The sequence below is a fragment of the Penicillium vulpinum genome, assembly GCF_028829585.1.
Source record: "Penicillium vulpinum strain IBT 29486 chromosome Unknown utg000001l_segment0_segment0, whole genome shotgun sequence".
NCBI classification, from domain to species: Eukaryota; Fungi; Ascomycota; class Eurotiomycetes; order Eurotiales; family Aspergillaceae; genus Penicillium; species Penicillium vulpinum.
The window spans coordinates 6,017,191-6,037,486 of record NW_026643241.1 but is presented as its reverse complement, the minus strand read 5'-3'; the positions used below and the strand labels follow the sequence as shown (position 1 = coordinate 6,037,486).

The window sequence follows — 20,296 nt, the reverse complement described above, 5'->3', positions numbered from 1 at the left end:
CCAACCGATGAGGCCTGGGTATTCGAGTGTTTAAATGACCGCTGCAGCCGGGCAGGCGAGTCAAATCAGGTTGAAAGAGAGTTCGGAGGAACACCTTTGCGAAAGGGCCAGTCACTAGGACTTAGCGGAGGATCGAAGTCCCGGGGAAAAAAAAGGGGGCGCGCAGAATAATAGAATAAGGGAAGTCAAAACAAGACGGGCTCAGCACTGAAATGAGGCTAAGAACCGAAACGACAAGAGCAAGCACAACAGATGAGAATTCTGCTGATGGAACAGAGGAAGGGATCCTTGGAGAGAGGGTGAGCCGAAGGAGTCTGTTCAGTTGCCTCAAAGGGTTTAGCGTGTGTTATATGGGGCGGTGTGATGTGGAGAGGGGCAATTGGGCTTTTGCTTGTGTCAGCAGCCCTCCACCTCCAGGGCTGGGCAACCCGGGCCCCCGGGGTAGGGGCGGCTGGGCCAGCCCCTGCTGGAGGGTTGGAGAAGAGAGCAGGAGTGCTGATGCTGGGGTCCCCGGCATAACACGATTTACATACAGTCGTACCTCCTGTAGGGAGTCCGCATACAAAAGCTACATCTGCTGAACTAGACATGGAAAATAGTGTATACTTACTGTTCAAATCTTTCTGATTTGGAACGTTATTATTCCTGTCTTTAGCGCCTGTAAGAGGGATTTTGTCAGTTTTCTCTATCGGTCGTGACATATTGCTATAAGAGAGATCTATCCTAAATAGGCTAGACCGCTGTGCCAGTAGTGATTTGAGCTGTGCCAACAGTGTTTACCTATCGCTATATTAGCACTTACGTTGAAAAATCCAGTCCATACCGTGACTAATCTTTTTCCGGGTATAACCTCTAGCCATAGCTATTGTCCTAGCCATATAGAATAGAGAGGAGAATATGTAGATACTGTAATAGGGTATAACTAACTAATATGTATGTAACTAGTCTGTAACTACTCCGTATATCCTGTTGTTTTAGGTATAGACACGTGACTCATGGGAGGGAACAGCCTTGTCTCCAGGGCTAACTAGTTATGGATTCCACGCGCGCCTACATAATCAAACATGTTTATTATTATTTCGAGTGAGGAGAAGCTCTTGAGGATGACTCTGTATATAAATTGAAATTCTACTTTGCCCACCTACTTCTCATATAAATCGAGATTCCCCCTTTTAAACTTTGCGACTGAAGTTCGCGATAATTCGCTCTATCAATCTGGTGGACCCTGTCTCGTCCAAAGGTGACGTGACATGCACCGAGGCCAACCCATCTGCTTAACCTCTTTCCGCTTCTCAACCCTCCTCTTTGCAAAGGACCCTACCTTTATTTATTAATTTTCTATAATCTCTTTGTGAAAAGTTCCTTGCAGGATTTCGGAGCCATCGCGCAACACCATTGATCTCGGCGTTCGACTCATCAGCTCGGCGCAGACCCTTCTAAAAACCCGCATCAATGGAGGGCGAGCCCTTGCCTGATGCTCAAATCTCACCCACACTGCAATTGCAGACAACTGCCATTTCCGAATCCCCCGCACCTTCTCTGTCACCATCTTTTAAGATAGATGAAGGCTACTCGGACGATACTCGAAGCCAGGCCGACAAAGATCTGGGACCGGACAATGTCATGGCGCTTCCAAGTTGGATCCTCGCCCAGTCCGAGGCCGGCAGAGCTGGTAAAATATCCTTTTCTCTTTGCCTCTGTGATCATTTCTACGAGCGCGAAGCACCAGCCTCTTGCTGTCACTTTGCGGTTTCCCTTGCTAACCGAAGGCTTCCCACTTTCAGAACTCGCATACAGCCTTCTTCGGTCTCTACGAACCTCGAGTATCGCCGCAGTAGTTGATCGACTTAACCCCATCCTCCATATTGATCCAGTTGTCAGGCTTCCCCCGGAAGTCTCATGGGAGATCTTCACCTACCTTGACGCTCGGACACTTCTAAATGCCTCGCTTGCATCCCGATCATGGCGTGAATGTATCCTCGACTCGGGCCTATGGAGATTCCGCTACATCCAGGAAGGTTGGGATATGGACACGAGCGCGATTCGTGCATTCGAGCAGGAGCATTCTGAGGCCGTGTCGCCGCAGACCCGGAAATCCCGTCCACGGCACTCGGAACCAGATTTCGGGGAACCCAAACACAAAAAGCGTGTGCCGTCGACCTGGCTCGATTCACGGAGCGATGAAAACGAAAGACCGACCATGTTTGGCCCTGCGCCCCCGGTGGCCGACAGTGAAGGTGATCACCACATGACGGATGATGACGATCAAACTGCACCTTCGTTCGCTGACAACCCGGAGTCCATTCTACCAACTACTATCCCCCAATTTTCTTCACCACTGTACCCACCTCTACGATCGGGTCTTCTCATACGGGATACCGACGGAAGCGCCAAAGTCAACTTTTTTCATATCTACAAGCAACGCAGGCGGCTTGAAGCAAATTGGCACCAAGGACGATACACCAATTTCCAAATTCCCGACCCATCCTACCCGGAAGAAGCTCATAAGGAATGCGTATATGCGATCCAATTTGAGGGCCGATGGCTAGTCAGTGGGAGCCGAGACAAGACTGTGCGAGTCTGGAACCTGGATACCAAACGACTGTGGCATCCCCCGCTGGTGGGACATAGCAAGTCCGTACTTTGCCTGCAATTTGATCCTCGACCCGAGGAAGACATCATCATCTCCGGCAGCAGCGACAAGTCCGTCATCGTATGGAAATTCTCCTCTGGAGAAAAGATCCATCAAATTGACAAAGCGCATCTCGACTCGGTGCTCAATCTCAAATTCGATCATCGGTACCTTGTAACCTGTTCCAAAGACCGAACTGTGAAGGTATGGAACCGCCGAGATCTTCTGCCGAACAGCAAGGATTATCCGCATATCTGCCATGACTCAGGTGCCACATATCCTGGATGGATCATAGATCTGAACGCGATTGCACCGAGCGTTCTTGAAGCTGGCATTGCGCATGATCAATACAAAGTCCTAAAACCTTACACTTTGCTCATGACCGTGGAAGGACATGGAGCTGCTGTGAACGCGATGCAGATCCATGGTGATGATATCGTGACGGCATCTGGAGATCGAGTGATCAAGGTCTGGAACATCCGCACTGGTGATTGCTCGAGGACCTTGCCGGGCCACGAGAAAGGCATCGCATGTGTTGAGTTCGACAGCCGAAGAATCATCAGTGGTAGCAATGATAACTCTGTGCGCATCTACGATCATGCCACGGGAGCTGAGGTGGCATGTCTGCGAGCTCACAGTAATCTGGTTCGCACCCTTCAAGCGGGGTTTGGGGATGCTCCGGGAGCCGATGAAACCTTGCGTGAAGAAGTTCGAGCATGTGAAACAGCGTTCTACGCCGCTCGAGAGGCCGGAGTGGACGTCGACATGGGTCATCGGGAGCAACGCCGCAATGGCTACCAACCGAACACTGCGGGATCACGAGACCCTCGCGATATGCCTGCTCTGGGAGCAAAAATCCCACCCGGTGGGGGAGGTAGTAGCTGGGCTCGTATCGTGTCCGGTTCCTACGACGAGTCAATCCTAATATGGCACAAAGACCGTGATAACAAGTGGACAACGGATCACCAACTGCGACACAGTGATGCCATTGCCAATTCAGCTCGTGCGAACCTAAGCCAGGTGGCACGAAGCACCATTGCGGCCCAGGCTCAGCAATTGCAAGCAGCACAGGCTTTGGCGACACTTGGACAAAATGCCAATGTCAACCCCCACGCTGGTCGTGCCAACCCACAAGTCATGCCTCCTGTGGTTATCAACGCCCTGCCACCCAACCCACTTCCTGCTCACCATCATCACCACCATGCTCATCAACGCAGACCTCAAGGGTCCTCGACAGCTGCGAGAGTGTTCAAACTCCAGTTTGATGCACGGAAGCTCATATGTGCGAGCGTGGACCCTCGCATTGTGGGGTGGGATTTTGCCTGCGATGATCATGATATCATCGAAGCGAGTCCATTCTTCAAGGGTCTTTAATCTTTCTCGCCTATACTCTTTTAATACCAGCGTCTGTTATTGTCTTAATTCAATGCATATCCTGCATCGTCCTTACTGGGCGCAATTTGTGAACCCCCTGAAAAGACGGCTCAATTCACTTGACGATTTCCTATTATTAGCATCCATGTGATCGCGTTGTGTTTTCTTTGCCTGGCGCATTGCTCCTTGCTCTCCCACTTTCTCTCTCTCCCTCCCCGTGTCCCCTTTTTTCTCTGCCCGTCTTCTCAATGTCGTGTCATATTTTTACAGTGGGCTCATGCTTCCTATCAAATTATGTATTTCTTATTTTGACTTCTGTGTTAGGAGTCAGTGCTGGCTATCCAGGTCTCATATCTTTTTCGGAGTTTCATTTTTCGATCTTTTTTTTCAATCTCATTGTTATCTCCATTGCATGGCGCCGGTGCGGCATTTGATAGCATTATGACTAGCATCAAATTATATGACTTCTATGGATACATATGTAACGTTCCTATATGTATGTTGTGTATACATTGGCATATTGGGAAGGTGGGACCCGTGCACCACATCCAGGGATCCATGGGAGTACCTAATTACGGTGACTCATCACGAACTATATCCTTCCATGGAATAACTACTTGGAATTTCCCACTCAAGTGAACTTCACTAAAAACACTACGGAGTACATTTCTACATTTCTAGATATCATGGCCACCCCGGATTATCACCTCATCGGGCTATACACTCGTTACTCCAGTAAGCAACATGCAAATCATTCATATACCATATCTAACAAACCCTCTCCATATAGGCTGGACTGCACGCGTCGAAGCAGTACTGGAATACTTCCAGATTCCCCATACACGCCAATTCATACAGCTCTCCGAGGTGCCTACCTACACCTATCCTCAGCATAAAGACAAGTATACAGCCACTCACAAATTCTCCACAGACAAAATCCTTCTCCCCAACAGGCCTCGTCCCAATCCTCCAATGTCACTCCCTCCCCTCAGCAACAATAACAGATTCCCTCGCTATCTGCGAATTCCTCGCTGAATCAAACCCAACCCTTCCCCTCTGGCCTAAAGATCGCCTTCTGCGGGCTCTAGCCCGCAGCGCGGCAGCCCAAATGCATTCCGGCTTCCCAGTCCTGCGGAATAACTTTCACACAAACTTCCTCGCCAGGTACACGGGCAACGTGCCGATCCCCGATGGCGCCGCCGCGGAAATAGCGCGCATGTTCCGGATCTGGGATTCGGCGCGCAAGGCGACGACAGAGCGCCTTGCGGTACTAGGAGAGGTTGATGAAGGGTTTTTGTTTGGTGGATTTAGTATTGCAGATGCGTTCTTTTGGCCGATTCTATGGGTGGGTCTCTTTCCTTTCTTTAAAAAAAAAGAAGAAAAGATAATCAGAGCCTTGGCTGACTTTGAGATATAGAGGTTCCGCTCTTATGGTCTTTCGCTAGATGGTGCTGGCCCTGATGCCCTGGCGTGGATGGCGAAGATGTGGAGTGATCCAGTATTTAAGGCGCTCGCGGATAGGTACTATGCGCAGGCCGAAGATCCACAGACTTGTATTGCGCACTATGATGATATCTTCCGAGATAGGGATGATGTGCAGTATAGTTTGTTTCCGAGGGATTGGTCTTTCTCGGTTTCTGGGTTGTAAGGATGATCGGGGTAAAGTCTAACCTATACTACCACTAGGCAAAGATGTAGAACACCTGGTGAAAGTAGAAACGAAGTTTCATTTACATGGGCTGGAGTCTTATGATCTATAAGAATGAAGGAACCTGCAAAACATTCATCAATGTGATTGCGAGAAGAACTATATTCGAAGGCCTTGGAGAGGGTTTCCTATGATAGTCTGTTATGGATAGGAAACAATCATGTACGAGTTTCAGAGTAGGAGAAAAGAACCATCTCGTGTTCGAGTGTAGAGCATTAGCTGACAAGGGAGGGACATATATATATGTACAGTAGCATGATGCTAGGACACGTTCGAGTTAATGATAAGACCACTTAGAAAGCACGTTCATGCACCGAGCATTCAGAAATGAAAGGAAAAAGCATGATAGTAGCAATGCAACAGGTCGTGGATGTGCATATACTTTGATGAAAGATTACACAGCGGCAGGGTTCACAAGGGTCGGAAACATGACACCGTACAGAGACGAGATCCATGCCTGGAGGCCATGGAGACGAGTGTTCTGCCCACTGCTTTCATTCTGAGATCCAGCAGGCGATATCTGGCTCTGGGCAGTTACGTATGTTTCCCGCGAACTGGTTGCTCCGAGCGAATCATCTGGCTCCTCGTGACTGCCCGGGCAGCAGAAGAGACAAGTATGGGCTTTCACCCACAACGAAACATCCGGACAGACGGGCGTGCTTGCGTGAGCGCCTTCATCTGCACCACCGCCGCGGACAGCCATCGTGAAAACCGAATGCAACCGCGATGGGTTGGAAGGGAGATGGTCTCCAGCTGTCCTAGTCCTTTGAACAGAAGATTCCACTGAATCCGCAGGACCATCTGATCCAGCCAAATTGCGCGACAAGCTGAGAAGTGCAGTGGCTCTGGGCCGCGATGGGCGATTTACCACAGTAGGGACCTGGTTTGATGGAAAGGGAAAATGTCGTCTAGGCTGGGAGGACAGAGGCTGGACACGCCTGTTTGGGCGAGGCCCAAGATTAAGACCACCCTTTGTGTGTTCAGCTTCAATATAAGGATCGTGGCTTGTATCTGTTGCTTCGTGGTGGGCAATGGGAAGACTGCGTTGATGGAAAGGATGCTCATGCAGCTGTCGACCGATGCTCATTCCATGGCCACTTTGTCGATGGGGGAATCGGCCCTGTACCACCGTACCATCCTCAGCCCTTCCTATACCATTAACAGAAATACCACCAGCATGAGATGTGGAAGATGGCCACCCAAACAATCTTCTTAGGGTATCACCATAAGAACTGGCACGCTGACCACTACCAGAACCGCACTGCAAGGCTGCACCATTGTCTGGGATCATGAACCGTGCAGAGTAGCACATAGCCTCTGACGTGCCAAAGGAAGGGAGACCAGGGGGTGTAGGCGTCCTTTCTGGCGGTGGATATCGAGGCTGGACGGTCGTTACTGCAGGTCCCAAGTTCCCAGGCCATCTAGGCCTGCGCATACTACTGTCTGCACCAAGGGAAACAGCCTTGCGATGTAAAGACCGACTGGAACCTGGTATCGATGTCATTCTACAAAAAGCAGGTCCCGACCGATGTGTGGCTTGCCAGTACTGGTCAGATAACAGCTTCGTGTGATTCCCAAGCTTTCCTACCATTCTCTGTCGTCTTCCCCGCCTGGCTGGCACATTGGTAGGAGTATGATCATCCTGTAAATTTGTAGGAACGAACCTGGCCATGTTTATCGCTAAGTCTTGCTCGTGAACGGGGTTCTCATGGGAGAGAGACGCATAGAAACGAGGGCTGGAATCATTTGGCGTGGTCACTCTGATCGCATTGTATATAGATCTTTCATCGCTTAGGATGGACTCGGATGATTCTGGGCTATCGTATGGTGAAATGGAGTCTGACTCGGGATATTTTCCATGTCGGAGGCTCTGTGATGCTGAAAAAAACTGTGACTGGAGGTTACTGGACTGATCGAGTCTTCCTCGGGCAAACATCTTGAAGGCAAAAGAGCGGAACCTAGTCAAGATGAGGTCAAGATGAAAATATTATGTACGGGAGAATAACAGGTGGGAAAAAGATGAGTATGTGGTTTACTCGAAAATCCTCATCGTGCCTGCCAAGATCAAACCAAAAAAAATATTATACAAAATAGAGAACAATGAATATGTACATTCTTCAATGAATATGCGCTCAAAACCCAGCAATGTTGGATGTCATGATCATAATGGAGTGCTACCTGGGCTGGGCATTGGCCTCCCAGTCACCTGGGCGTGCTCCTTTCTTAGGGCTCGTAGTAATCCTTCAACTCTGCGACGCTCTTCTTGTTCGGCCTAGGAGGCGTTAGTTAGAAAAGAGAGGAAGGTATAATACAACTCACCCTCAGTATCTTCATGTTCTCGTTGCGCGTGTCACGCATCATCTTCTTAAACTCATTCTTAAGCACCATGGTAGATGTCGTCTCGGAAGTGCCATCGCGGCCCACAGATGTAGGACTACTAAGGTTCATCCAGCTGATACGTTCTTCTGCCAGTTGGGTCTCTAGTTGCTCGCAACGATCCCGGAGACTGTCAATAAAACTTTCGAAGCGTTCGCGTTCCTTCTCAAACTCAATGCTGGCTTTCGTCATGGCTTCGTAGTCATCGATGGTCTCACGAAGTTCTCTTTCAAGAGTATCCGCCCGCTGTTGAAGATCACCACCTCCTCGCTGGCTTTTAAAAGCGGCAAGTTCTTCAGTGAGCTCGATGTTTCGGGTAACCAGCGCATCGTTCTCCCTTTGGATACTAGGGTTGGAAGAGACCTCTGCCGCGCGTTCTGCTCGGGTACCATAGGCACCGTCCAGCTCTGCCTTGGCCATTGTTAGTTCAGTTGTGACCCGCACAATCTCGCCTTCGAGCTCGATAATCTCATTCTGCAGGCGAGTGGCGTCGTGGCTGGACTGCACACGCTCATCATCCGCTTCCTTAATGCGGGCATCAGATTGAATCCGGATCTGTTGGATTGCGGCTTCGAGTTGAGCCACCTCTTGCTCTGCGCGGTCACGAGCATCCATAACCTCCTCTGATCTGGAATCGCTATCGTTCTGCAGTGTTTTGATGACGTCCTGTAGGCGTTGGACTTCGTTCTCCGCGCGGTCCCGGGCTTCCTTGATATCCTCGCCTCTAGAATCGGTGTCGTTTTGCAAAGTCTCAATGACGATATGTAGCCGCTTGACTTCATCTTCCGCACGATCACGGGCCTCCATGGCCTCTTTGATCTTGACAGCTGTGTCGTTCTGCAAAGATTCAATGGCGACCTGTAGGCGTTTGACTTCGTCTTCCGCGTGGTCACGGGCTTCCATCGCCTCTTCGATTTTAGAGTTGGTATCATTCTGCAACGATGCAATGGCGACCTGTAAACGCTTGACTTCGTCTTCCGCGTGGTCGCGGGCTTCCATCGCGTCTTCGATCTTAGCGTCGGTATCATTTTGCAAAGATGTAATGACCACCTGTAGGCGCTTCACTTCCTCTTCCGCATGGCTACGAGTCTCTTCGCTCTTCGCGTTGATATCGTTCTGCAACGATGCAATGACCAACTGTAGCCGTTTCACTTCATCTTCCGTATGGTTGTGGGCCTCTCTGGCCTCTCTGGCCTCTTCGCTTTTAGCGTCAGTATCGTTCTGCAACGATGCAATGATGACCTGTAAGCGCTTCACTTCATCTTCCGCATGGTCGCGGGCCTCTCTGGCCTCTTCGCTCTTAGCGTCGGTGTCATTTTGCAATGATGTAATGACGACCTGTAGGCGCTTGATCTCACCTTCTGCACGGTCGCGTGCATCGCTGACTTCCTCAGCTCTGGTGTCGTTTTCTCTCTGTATATCGTCGATGTAGTGTTGCAGGCGCTTAACCTCGGCTTCCGCTTGATCTTGAGCATCCCGGGCTTCGCTGACTTCGTTAATCCTGGTGTCAGCTTCGCTGTGCAACGAGGTAACAATGCTTTGCAAGCGCGTGACTTCGCCCTCAGTCTGAAGCAGAGCCGCTTTGGCTTCTTCCTGAGAAGAGCCGTTGTGGCGCATTGTGTTAAGCTGTCCCATGACAAGTGCCAGCTCGTCGCGACTGGCGTTACCTTCACGCTCAGATACTTCAAGTTCTCTGCGAACGTGGGTCAACTGTTCGGTGAGATCGCCGATATGAGCATCTCGTTCGGCATCCGACTTGGAGTTGAGCTCGCGTTGCTGCTGGATTTGCGTGGTGAGAATACTCTTCTGTTCAAGTACTCCATCCACTCGACTCTCCAGGCCATCTAAACCAGTCTGGAGGTATGAAAGTTGTTCTTCCAGCCCCTCGCCGTGAGACGCATCAGGGGGCGGAGGCAAGGTTGGCGAGCGGGTCAAACCAAACCGATCAACAATGGTTTGCACTTGGTTATTGATTTTGGTGAGTTGATGTTTCCAGGCGCCCTCGGCTTCAGGTGCGACATCCCGAGCAGCCTCGGGAGCAGGAACGTCCCCCGTATGCAAGACGATATTATTCATACCATTCTTAATGTAGGCCAGGTGAGCTTCTACTGTTGTGGTGGGATTGACGGGCCCTCCGCCTGCTGATAGTTGCGGGGGAGGATCAATAAATTCACCGGGGTTGGACTGTATGATCATGTCATGCATGCGCTCGCTAAGTTCCTGCAATCGTCGTTCGGTAACCTGCATAGCCTCGGTGTTCATTACAGCAGCCGCGTTGGTCTCGGTTTTCCCGTGCACGCCAAAGTTATCCAAATTCTCGGTTGTCCGGTAGAGGCTGCGATCGTCGAATTTGTGCTCATCATACATGCTATCCAACTCGCTCGGAGCAGGGTTCTTAGTGCCCTTCTTCAGCCCCTTGTGTGTCATCTGCAGGACACCCGCAGTGTGCTCCAGTAAGCGCTGGTTGATCTTCTGAGACCTCTTCTCCAGCTTCCAGAGTTCCTGCGCCAACTCTTCACATCGCCGCTGGCTGACTGCAAGTTCGGAGTCGCTCTTGTCGAGAGCCTCAGAAGCCCCACTGCGACCAAATATGCCCCGGCTTATCCGACGCGGGTTCGAACCGCCATTGGTACCGTATTCGCCGCTGCTCCGTGGGCTGGGCGGGCTGTAAAGCCTACCGAGAGACTGTGCCGCGTCACGCAGTTTCGTTTCGAGTGCCAGTTTCCGCTTCGTCCCTTGGATGCGAGTGGACAGTAATGTGGCTTCCTTCTTCAGCTCTTCCACCTCTTCAAAGGATAGGACTTCGTAATTTGTGCTGTCCCCTATGGCGGTCTCGGTCAACAGGTACATGGCCACGGGGTCGTTGGCATTCAGGAGAGCCGAGCTTCGCGGGTGAGCCGGGTTGAGCTATCAAAAAAGAAGTAACCATGGTCAGCTAGAGTCCCAGATTGGCGTGTTGTGCCTCTACTTACTGGATTGTATCGCGGCCGCTCCTCATGTTGGGGGTCCAGAGCATCTCGATACCCGTCTACAAGTGTCTTTCCGTGCGGCGGCACTGGAGCTGGAGCATCGGGGGCAGTCATGGCCGATGGATACCCCGGGTCTCCGTAGGAGGATTGGCTGGAGCGCATACTTATATTCATGGTCGTTCAATGGCCTGGGTCTCTCCGATTCAAATACGGAGCAGTCAGGAGAAATTCAGGAACGGGCGTCGCGCATCGTGACGGGTCGTGGAGTTTGCGATCGGGGAGGGAGGGAGGAAGTAGTAGATCGCTCTGAGTTTGCTGAAGAATAGTTGTGGAGAGGGATTCGATGTATTTAGCGAAGGTAGAGGCTAATTAATATAAAAGATGGCGGGGAGCGAAGGAGAAAATACACGATCGGCATCACTTGTTAGGGTTCAGCCACGGCAATTTCTACATTTTCTATACAAATGATATGTTCGATTTGAATATATACACGTACATATGTAGTACATATAGATGTAGTACGGAGTACAGAGTAAGGAGTAAATAATAGAAATATCCAGCTCTACCCCTGAATCCAAGTAATCATTTCCCGTTCTTTGTTCGATGATTCGTTTATAGAAAGACTAGAGAATCCACTATATTGTAAAGATACATTCAAATGTATACTTACATATGTAATTTACAATATCCAACAACTATAACAGTCCTAATATAAATTAATATCAGCCATTCTCACATGAACAGTCGACCCCGCTTATACTAAAAAACTACCTGGGAGTAACTACCTGATAATACCTGTGCAATGTAACATCGTAGTAGGGCTCATCAAGTACTGCCAAGTACCCCGGTTGCGTGTACCTCGGATCGTAGCATGAAAAGGCCAAGAGAAAAGAGCTAAAATGCCCGCTTTGTTTCATTTTATTATAGAGGCCCGCACAGAATGAATTTGGTCTGTAGACTGAATTTGGTCTGTCACAACAGTGGACATGTCGAATTTTGGGCTCTCTCCAGATACCGAGGGCTCTCGACCTATCTACAAGGTCTATAAGCGACGCTTCTGGGGGCTGGCCCAGCTGGTATTGCTGAATATTGTCGTCAGTTGGGATGTATGTGCTTCCCCGTGACCCATGTAATTTGCATGTCTCTGACTCTCTCGAATCCAGTGGTTGACCTTCTCGTCCATCTCCACAACGGCCGCCGAGTACTTTGATGTCTCGGAGAGCGCTATTAATTGGATGAGCACTGGCTATCTCTTCGCCTTCTGCGCTGTTAGCCCGTAAGTATACATAAATCGCTGGTTAGAAAGGAACCAGACAGAGAGAGAAAAGGGCTCCAAGTATCCTATTCACTAACAAGGTTCCCAGCGTCGTCATCTGGATCCTGAACAAAGGTGGCCCAAAACCAGCTATAATCACCACCGCCACACTCCTACTAGTCGGCAACTGGCTCAGATATGCCGGCACCAGAGCGAACGGCGGTATATTTGGGCTCGCAATGTTCGGCCAGATCCTAATAGGGTTCGCGCAGCCCTTCTGCCTCTGCGCACCAACCCGATACAGCGAGCTCTGGTTCTCAGACAAAGGCCGCACGAGCGCAACAGCCGTCGCCAGTCTCGCGAACCCACTCGGCGCAGCCCTAGGCCAGCTCATCGACTCGGAGTGGGCGTCGCAACCCTCCGAAATCCCAAATATGGTCCTATACATTTCGATCATTGTACGTGAAACCCATCTTCCCCAAAGTCCCAAGCTACTCATTGGTTCTTTCTCATTCTCGCTCACACACCGCGTACCCAACAGTCCACCGTTGCATCAATCCCATCATTTTTTCTCCCGGGATCACCACCAACACCCGCAAGCGCATCTTCCGAAAAGCCGTACGTGCCATTAGGCGCAGAAGTGCGCAAACTAACCAGCACATGGGAATTTTGGCAGATCTTTATCCCGTTCTCTGTATATGTAGGATTCTTCAATAGCGTCTCCTCGCTGCTGAACCAAATCCTCAGTCCGCACGGGTTCTCAGAAACAGAAGCAGGCATTGCAGGAGCCATTCTCATCGTGGTGGGACTCGTCACGTCAGCAATCGTGTCGCCAATAACAGATCGGTACAAGCACTACCTGGGCAGTATTCGGGTGCTAGTACCTATCATGGCGGTCACGTATATCGGGCTGATTTTCGCGCCGGGCAGTGCGGCGGGAATCGCGCCTTCGTATGTGGTTATGGCTCTGCTGGGCGCGGCATCGTTCTCAATGCTGCCGATTGCTCTAGAGTACCTTGCTGAGATTACTTATCCGCTCTCATCGGAGATTGGAAGTACCATCTGCTGGACAGGTGGGCAGTTGCTTGGCGCGTGCTTTATTCTTATTCAGGATGCGTTGAAGGCTGGGGCTGGGGCTGCGCCACCTTATCATATGCGGAATGCGTTGGTGTTTGCGGCTGTGGTTGCTGTTGTGGCTGCACCATTTCCGTTGACGATTGGGCTTTTTGGGAGGGTCGTTCATCATCGTAGATTGAATGTTGATCGCGGTGTTGAGTTGCAGGAGGTTAGGGAAGCGGTTGGGACGGATGATAATATCAGGAAGGTTAGGTCTGATGAATCTGCTGTGGATACTGATACTTTGATCAAGACCTGAGAGGATTACGCACTCTGTCGTTATCTGAATTCTTCTAGGATGTGCGAATTGTCTTCCTCGACGCCAGTTTGGAAGACCTGTGACATTTCGCTCCTTTATATATTATTGTGCCATGGCCATGATTCTCTTGTCCAGACTTTATTTCTGTTGTCCCTTGATCAGCCAAGGCTATACCTGGAGTCCTGGGGTGGACCCCCATTTATGATATGTACAACCATGTCTTTTGGATTTGTGACCACTCACAGGGACTTGATGCGATTTGATTTGTCGATATATCAGTCTTAGTTAGCAAATTGAGTATAACTTGCGGATCAGTAATCTGACTATGACAATACTGAACCGACTTATGTACATCCTATAGTTGGATATGGCTGTGAGCCTAGCCTACCAAAGCACAATGCCAATCTAGACAGATGAGATTCGTTTTAAAACAATACAATAAACAAAAGCACAGTTCGAACAGGCGGAAGACCAGCTATCTGTACACGCAAGGCTGGAAGAGGAGGACAAATGATCTATTATTCCTTCATGCTCTGAGCCCTCCTCTCTGCCTTGAAAACACAATATGCGCACACATACGCAAAGAACGAGCAGAAAACAAAGTTTCACGTTTCTGGATCGATCCTGCGTTCTCAATCCAAGACGGCAAGCTACCAGGCTATCAGTTCACATTGGTAGCCATCATAAAAGCGGGATTGGTTTTTCTTCTGGCGTTTCGGTCCAAAAGCTTCCTTCGTATCGATGCGGTGGAGAGCGAAGCTATTCGTAGGCTAGATCGATGCGAGGGTTGGATGGAACGCCGAAGTCAAGACTCAATGGAAGAGTCGTTTACTTCAGCTCCCTCCAGAGCTTGGGGGCAGCACAGGCGGTCACGCAGTGAGTGAGGTGGAAGACTAAGGTGGGTTATGTTAGTCACACAATAAGGACTCGATGGCAGGAATTTCCATGGTTGTCTGATTCCATCATTGACGTCAATTGTACTTACACTCCTCGACGCAGTCCTCCTTGGGGCCCTTGTAGTCCTCATCTTCCTCCTGGCGGGTGACGCGCTCAACGCACTCGTCGTAGTGGTGCTTGTAGGGAGCGCAGACGGCGGAGTGAGCGCACTCTGAAAATAACAGTTAGTTTCCGATAAACCCAATGGAATTCGTTTTTGCTATGTCATTGGCGGTTTTATAGCCCAGACACGGATCCTGACACATAAGACCAATTGGTGCGAACGATCCATGTCCAACGATCGCATGACATAGGCAACAATGGAAAGCGAATAAAAAAGCCAATGTCAGAAAAACAGCAACGTCACTCACCCTCCTCGAGCTTGGGCTTGATGTCCTCGGGCTCATCCTCCTCCTCTTCTTCCTCCTCCTCCTCCTCGGCCTCAGCCTCCTCTTCCTCGGGAGCCTCCTCAGAAGACTCCTCAGCGGGGGTCTCCTCGGCGGACTCGGTCTCGACGCTCTCAACGGAGGCGGACTCCTCCTTCTCGGCGGGCTCTTCCTGAGTGGTGGTCTCGGTCTCGGTGTCTTGAACGGGAGCCTCAGCCTGGGCCTCGGTGAACCCGAAGGAGGAGACGACGTCAGAGAAAAAGTCGGAGAGACCCATTGCGACAGAGATCAATTGAATGATGACCGGAGGTCTTGTGTGGGTGGAAAGGCGGAAGGGGGTTGTAATTGAGGAGGTTGTTGGTTTTGCCCAAGAGCTGCTTCTTTCGGACTGGAAAATCGGAAAGGGCCGGCCGCTGAGAGACGCCAATTATGCCGCACGTGATTGGCCAATGGGCTCCAACACCATTCGAGACCTTGACAGTCCAGTCCATGGGTTTATGGGGAAGTTAGTAATACTGAAGCTGTTTTCGCTTGATATAAGGGTCTTGGGGATCTTGGATTATTCTACTATTATTTGCTGAGAATAAATGTTGGCGAGCATATCATTTCTAAGTGTAAGCACCGCTTTCGTGTCGCTAATTGTTAATTGATGGGGCATAATGTACATGAGAATAGATAAAAAAAGCAAGGCCAGTTCGAATATGTGATAGAATGGCATGTAGGCTTCCGCTTCATATCAAAAAAGATTAGGTGGCCCGTCGCAGCCTCTCCTCCAGCTCGTGGGCTACACTTTGAGATTGAACTTCCTCATAACATGGAGGTGGCTCCACGGGTTCGGTGCCCGTGTCAGATGCTCGACTGCTTTGGGACTCTTCTGGTGTCTCGCTGGGTCTAGCGCTTTGGCTAGCGTTAGGTGGAGCTTCATATGCGGGCAACTCTTCCAAATGAACTGCTGAGAGGTCCACGTTTTGTTGCCCCCGAGTGACCTCGCTTGTGTTCTCAACAGCCTGCTCAAGTCGTTCCTTGATCCGCTCGAAGTTGGTGTGGAAATCAAAGGCTCCGCCTTCCTTGAATGTTACTTTTAACTGAATGGCAGGCAGGGATGGTGAAATGCCACCTCCAGATACTGGTTGTACCAGAGCCGTCCATACATTCGGTCCAAAGAATGGTGCAGATACATGGGAATCACGGACATGCAAGAGAGGCGACGAGAAGGACTGGAAATCCTTGCTTCTAGGTGCGGGAAGATAGACAACCTAGTAAGTGTTAAAAGAATGAGAAAACATGGATATGGATAGATACTGACTCTTTGGTTGGTAAGGTGGATGCAACCGGCACTACTTTGGATTGAAAGTTTTTCTGCGCCTTTGTATCCCGCCGGCGGAGTCAAAGAGACACTAGTCCGAGGAGGGGAAGAGTATATCAGACGTTCGCTGGGAAGACGGACAAAGCCGTCCTGGTCATCAAGCATTACCCAACTAGGCAGTTAGTATAGATCCTCATATAGGTCTGATCCAGGTCGGAGAAGCAGCGAAACTGCCATGAGAAGCAGAGGCATACTTGAGAGACATGATGCGAGATTATTCCAGGTGCATGTGACACGGTTTTTATCAGCCCAACCCCCAGCAGGAAAATGGTGGTTAGATTGGATGTCGACTTGGAAAATCAAAGGCGCGTAGATACTGGGTTTGGACGTCGTGGGGATGGATCAAAACAAGAGTTGTAGATTTTCCAGAAGATAAAATCAAAAAGCCACTCGAATGGTTTCAGGGTTTCAAGTGAAGTGCAGGCTGCAGACTTGCAATATCAAGCGAAGTGAAGTGGAAAGGCGGGGCAGGCGGGGAGACGAACCTGCAGGGGAAGCTTCTACGTTGTGCTGTTGTACGTTGTGGAAACTGTTTCACTTTTTCTTTGTTATTATATGTAGATCATTTATTCATTCCATTAACTACATATATACTATATCAACTGTTTATGCATACGAAATATATTGTCTCCACCGTGTTAAGCTTAATCTTTAATGCACTTCGCTTAGTTATAGCTTCCACATAAAAAAAAAGAAGCATGACGCGTTGATCACTGAATCCCAACATTTTGCATATATGTGTGGGAATATTTGGTCAGAAGGTTGATCTCATACCTACATATGTAGGTATTGCTCATGAGATTGTTACTTAGGTATGTTGCAAATGTTGTACAATGGTGCTAACTAGAAGGAGTTATATGAGTTTTGGAGCTTTTCAGTGTGACTGATCATATTAGCTGATGTAGCTTATATGTATGAAGTACAGAGTAGAGATAATCCAATTAATAGTTCGGTACATATAGGAAGACAACTCAGTTTAAGTCATAATTCAAGTTCTACATTGTTCTAACATGTCACGTTCTAGAAGGGTCCGAGTCAAAGCGCGCTAAGAACTTCCTAGGTTTCCAGTTTTGAACTTCCAACTTCCCCCCTCTTTTTCTACTTGATCTCATGATCTGATACCCTGTCTATCAAATATATTAGGTAGTCTGTGGTGCTCCGAGGCTCGAAATAGCCAAGTAGGTGGATCTTATGCTCTTCCGGTTAGCCGTACTAACGTTCATCTTTTCTCCCAGGGACTTCATGTCGACACAATCATAAGGCTTTCACGACTCTCCAGCCTTCTTTTCCCCCGGAAACTGCCTATCGGGCTTCTACGGCGCAATGGGAGAAAAAGGCCAGTACATCCCACCCCTCATTGGGTGGATGTATGATTTGGTCCTTTGGACATTCTCCGTGCTCATCGACCTGTTCTTCCGCGAAGTCCACCCCCGAGGCTCATGGAAGATTCCCCGCCGCGGTCCCATCATTCTGGTGGCAGCTCCCCATGCAAACCAGGTATGCCGCTCGCTTCCGGACCGAGACACACACACACACACACACACAAGATGCTAATAATGGATGTTCACCCAGTTCGTGGATTCTTTGGTGCTGATGCGCGTCATTCGCAGCGAAGCGCATCGTCGGATCTCATGGCTTATCGCTGACAAATCCTTCAAACGCAAGTTCATCGGGTTTCTAGCGAGAGGAATTGGGACACTGCCCGTGGCACGTGCGATGGACAACTTGAAACCGGGGACCGGCACCATCTATCTTCCCGACCCGATCAACGAGCCAACTCTGTTGCGAGGTGTAGGAACCAACTTTGAAGGAAAAGGCTTCGAAAAGGACGGAACTATTGCTCTACCTACCATCAACGGAACGTCACACAGTACAGCGATCGCCGAGATCAAGGGACCGGAGGAATTGGTGCTCAAGAAGGCTTTCAAGCACAGGGATGCGCTAGCTCAGCTTACTGGACGGGAAGATATTGATCGCGATGGGAATTTCACTGGAGATGCATCCAAGCAGAATCCGGACTTCAAGGGCACCAAATTCAAGGTTGCTCCGCATGTGGATCAGACCGCAGTCTATGAGGCAGTATTCAAAAGACTGGGCGCAGGAGGCTGTGTTGGTATCTTCCCTGAAGGTGGAAGCCATGATCGCACTACACTGCTTCCCCTAAAAGGTAAACTCCCCTTGCCTAAGAGATCCGAAATATTTACTGACATGATACAGCTGGTGTCGCTCTGATGGCTCTAGGCACCCTAGCTGAAAACCCGGATTGTGGTTTGAAGATTGTACCTTGTGGCATGAACTATTTCCATGCCCACAAGTTCCGCTCCAGGGCTGTCATTGAGTTTGGTACTCCAATTGACATTCCCCCAGAATTGGTGGAGCAGTTCAAGCAAGGTGAACGACGGGAATCTGTCGGTGCTTTGCTGGAAATCATCTACGGAAGTCTCGTCTCGGTCACTGTCACTAGTCCCGATTATGAGACTCTTATGGTAGGTTTCTTCATATTTCGGGAAATTTGCGTTCCACTAACAATTCAAAGGTTATCCAAGCTGCCCGTCGTCTGTACAACACTAAAGGCAAAAAGCTTCCTCTTCCTATGGTTGTGGAGCTGAACCGCCGTCTTGTGAAAGGTTATGCCCACTTCAAAGATGATCCCCGGATCGTCAACCTACGCAAGTCTATTGTAGGATATAACAAACAGCTTCGTCTTCTCGGAATCCGGGATCACCAAGTGGCCTATGCCAAGTTCTCCATCTTGCAGGTGGTGGCTACGTTGATTTACCGTCTAGGCAAATTAGCACTCTTGGCCATCGGCACGCTCCCCGGTTTCCTGCTCTTTACCCCCGTTTTCATCGCGACCAAGCACCTCTCGGCAAAGAAGTCCAAGGAAGCGCTGGCTGCTTCTACAGTGAAACTTCAAGGCCGAGATGTTATGGCCACATGGAAGCTTCTTATTGCCCTTGCATTTGCTCCGGCACTCTATGCCTTTTACACTGCTTCCTTCACTTATTGGACGTATTCGAATCGAGTCAATGGAATAGTTCCAGACTGGGTGCCCCTTTGGTCCGTAGTGATGATTGGCATGGTGCTCTTCCCCACAATTACATTTGCAGCTCTTCGGATCGGTGAAGTGGGCATGGATATCATCAAGTCACTTCGCCCGCTTGTTCTATCTCTGAACCCATCATCAGCCAACACGCTGGTGAAACTTCGAGAGAGACGTGCTGCACTGGCTCAGCAAGTGACAGACGCGATCAATACCATGGGACCTGAGCTGTTCCCCGACTTTGATGCCGCTCGGATTGTCACCGATCCGTTCCGAGAAGCGAGCAACATTGATACCAAGACCGAAAACGAAGTGCCGGAGATTAGAAGAACCAGCGTGGCAGAGCATGGTGCGAAAATGCCCTCTTCAGAGCCACTGCCCCGCAACGAGTCCTTCCACAACCTGGCCAATATTGGCTTCTTCTCCACACAACCTCCTAGTCGTGATCGTAGCCGCAGCAGATCTGCTAGCGGCCGACCTGGGTCTCGGCACGGGCTGAAGCCGCTCAGCTCTCTCAGCTCTCTCACCCCAAAAGACCCGCTTGAGGATGTCAGTTCACGGATTCGTGATGCTATGAGAGAGCGTGGAGAGCGTCGTCGGCGTCGAAGTGAAGATGGAAGCTGGGATATGGCCAGCTCAGGCCCTGGGACTCCATCCAGCACTGAGGAGTCCCGAAAAGAACTTTGAGATGTGAACTGTCTTGACTATTCAATCATTTTCCATACCGACCATCAACCAGGGTGTTCGGCGCGAAGCTGTGTACGTATCTGCTCTTATATATCCATTCAAGATATCCTCTCTGTTTTTTGTTTTTTGTTTTTTGTTTTTTTATGATTATGTGTGAATGTCATGAAACATCCACCTGAGGATCAACTG

General features: G+C 49.8%; 8 protein-coding genes across 8 annotated transcripts; 4 read left to right on the top strand and 4 right to left on the bottom strand.

Moving 5' to 3' along the window:
- Nucleotides 1-1,452: 1,452 nt before the first annotated feature.
- N7479_002161 (F-box and WD domain protein) lies at nt 1,453-4,006 on the top strand (the record flags this gene model as incomplete). Its single annotated transcript, XM_057249858.1, has 2 exons — nt 1,453-1,672; nt 1,785-4,006. 2 exons carry the CDS (start codon nt 1,453-1,455, stop codon nt 4,004-4,006), a joined length of 2,442 nt encoding a protein of 813 aa, XP_057114290.1.
- Nucleotides 4,007-4,692: 686 nt separating this feature from the next.
- N7479_002160 (Glutathione S-transferase N-terminal) lies at nt 4,693-5,654 on the top strand (the record flags this gene model as incomplete). Its single annotated transcript, XM_057249857.1, has 4 exons — nt 4,693-4,741; nt 4,797-4,873; nt 4,938-5,351; nt 5,424-5,654. The coding sequence occupies 4 exons, from the start codon at nt 4,693-4,695 to the stop codon at nt 5,652-5,654; spliced, it is 771 nt and encodes a 256-aa protein (XP_057114289.1).
- Nucleotides 5,655-6,108: 454 nt separating this feature from the next.
- N7479_002159 (uncharacterized protein) lies at nt 6,109-7,650 on the bottom strand (the record flags this gene model as incomplete). The annotated part of the gene is made up of 1 exon (XM_057249856.1): nt 6,109-7,650. One exon carries the CDS (start codon nt 7,648-7,650, stop codon nt 6,109-6,111), a length of 1,542 nt encoding a protein of 513 aa, XP_057114288.1.
- Nucleotides 7,651-7,875: 225 nt separating this feature from the next.
- N7479_002158 (involucrin repeat protein) lies at nt 7,876-11,233 on the bottom strand (the record flags this gene model as incomplete). Its single annotated transcript, XM_057249855.1, has 3 exons — nt 7,876-7,986; nt 8,034-10,997; nt 11,063-11,233. 3 exons carry the CDS (start codon nt 11,231-11,233, stop codon nt 7,876-7,878), a joined length of 3,246 nt encoding a protein of 1,081 aa, XP_057114287.1.
- Nucleotides 11,234-12,045: 812 nt separating this feature from the next.
- Nucleotides 12,046-13,689, top strand: N7479_002157 (putative cell surface receptor/MFS transporter (FLVCR); the record flags this gene model as incomplete). The annotated part of the gene is made up of 4 exons (XM_057249854.1): nt 12,046-12,165; nt 12,223-12,335; nt 12,424-12,772; nt 12,856-13,689. 4 exons carry the CDS (start codon nt 12,046-12,048, stop codon nt 13,687-13,689), a joined length of 1,416 nt encoding a protein of 471 aa, XP_057114286.1.
- A 757-nt stretch (nt 13,690-14,446) lies between these two features.
- On the bottom strand, nt 14,447-15,288 carry N7479_002156 (cytochrome b-c1 complex subunit 6 family protein; the record flags this gene model as incomplete). Its single annotated transcript, XM_057249853.1, has 3 exons — nt 14,447-14,582; nt 14,675-14,797; nt 14,997-15,288. 3 exons carry the CDS (start codon nt 15,286-15,288, stop codon nt 14,518-14,520), a joined length of 480 nt encoding a protein of 159 aa, XP_057114285.1. The 3' UTR covers nt 14,447-14,517.
- Nucleotides 15,289-15,757: 469 nt separating this feature from the next.
- Nucleotides 15,758-16,582, bottom strand: N7479_002155 (GRAM domain-containing protein; the record flags this gene model as incomplete). Its single annotated transcript, XM_057249852.1, has 3 exons — nt 15,758-16,267; nt 16,318-16,489; nt 16,572-16,582. 3 exons carry the CDS (start codon nt 16,580-16,582, stop codon nt 15,758-15,760), a joined length of 693 nt encoding a protein of 230 aa, XP_057114284.1.
- A 1,080-nt stretch (nt 16,583-17,662) lies between these two features.
- Nucleotides 17,663-20,107, top strand: N7479_002154 (putative glycerol-3-phosphate acyltransferase Sct1; the record flags this gene model as incomplete). Its single annotated transcript, XM_057249851.1, has 4 exons — nt 17,663-17,874; nt 17,950-18,544; nt 18,595-18,863; nt 18,914-20,107. Exons 1-4 carry the CDS (start codon nt 17,701-17,703, stop codon nt 20,105-20,107), a joined length of 2,232 nt encoding a protein of 743 aa, XP_057114283.1. The 5' UTR covers nt 17,663-17,700.
- Nucleotides 20,108-20,296: the final 189 nt, after the last annotated feature.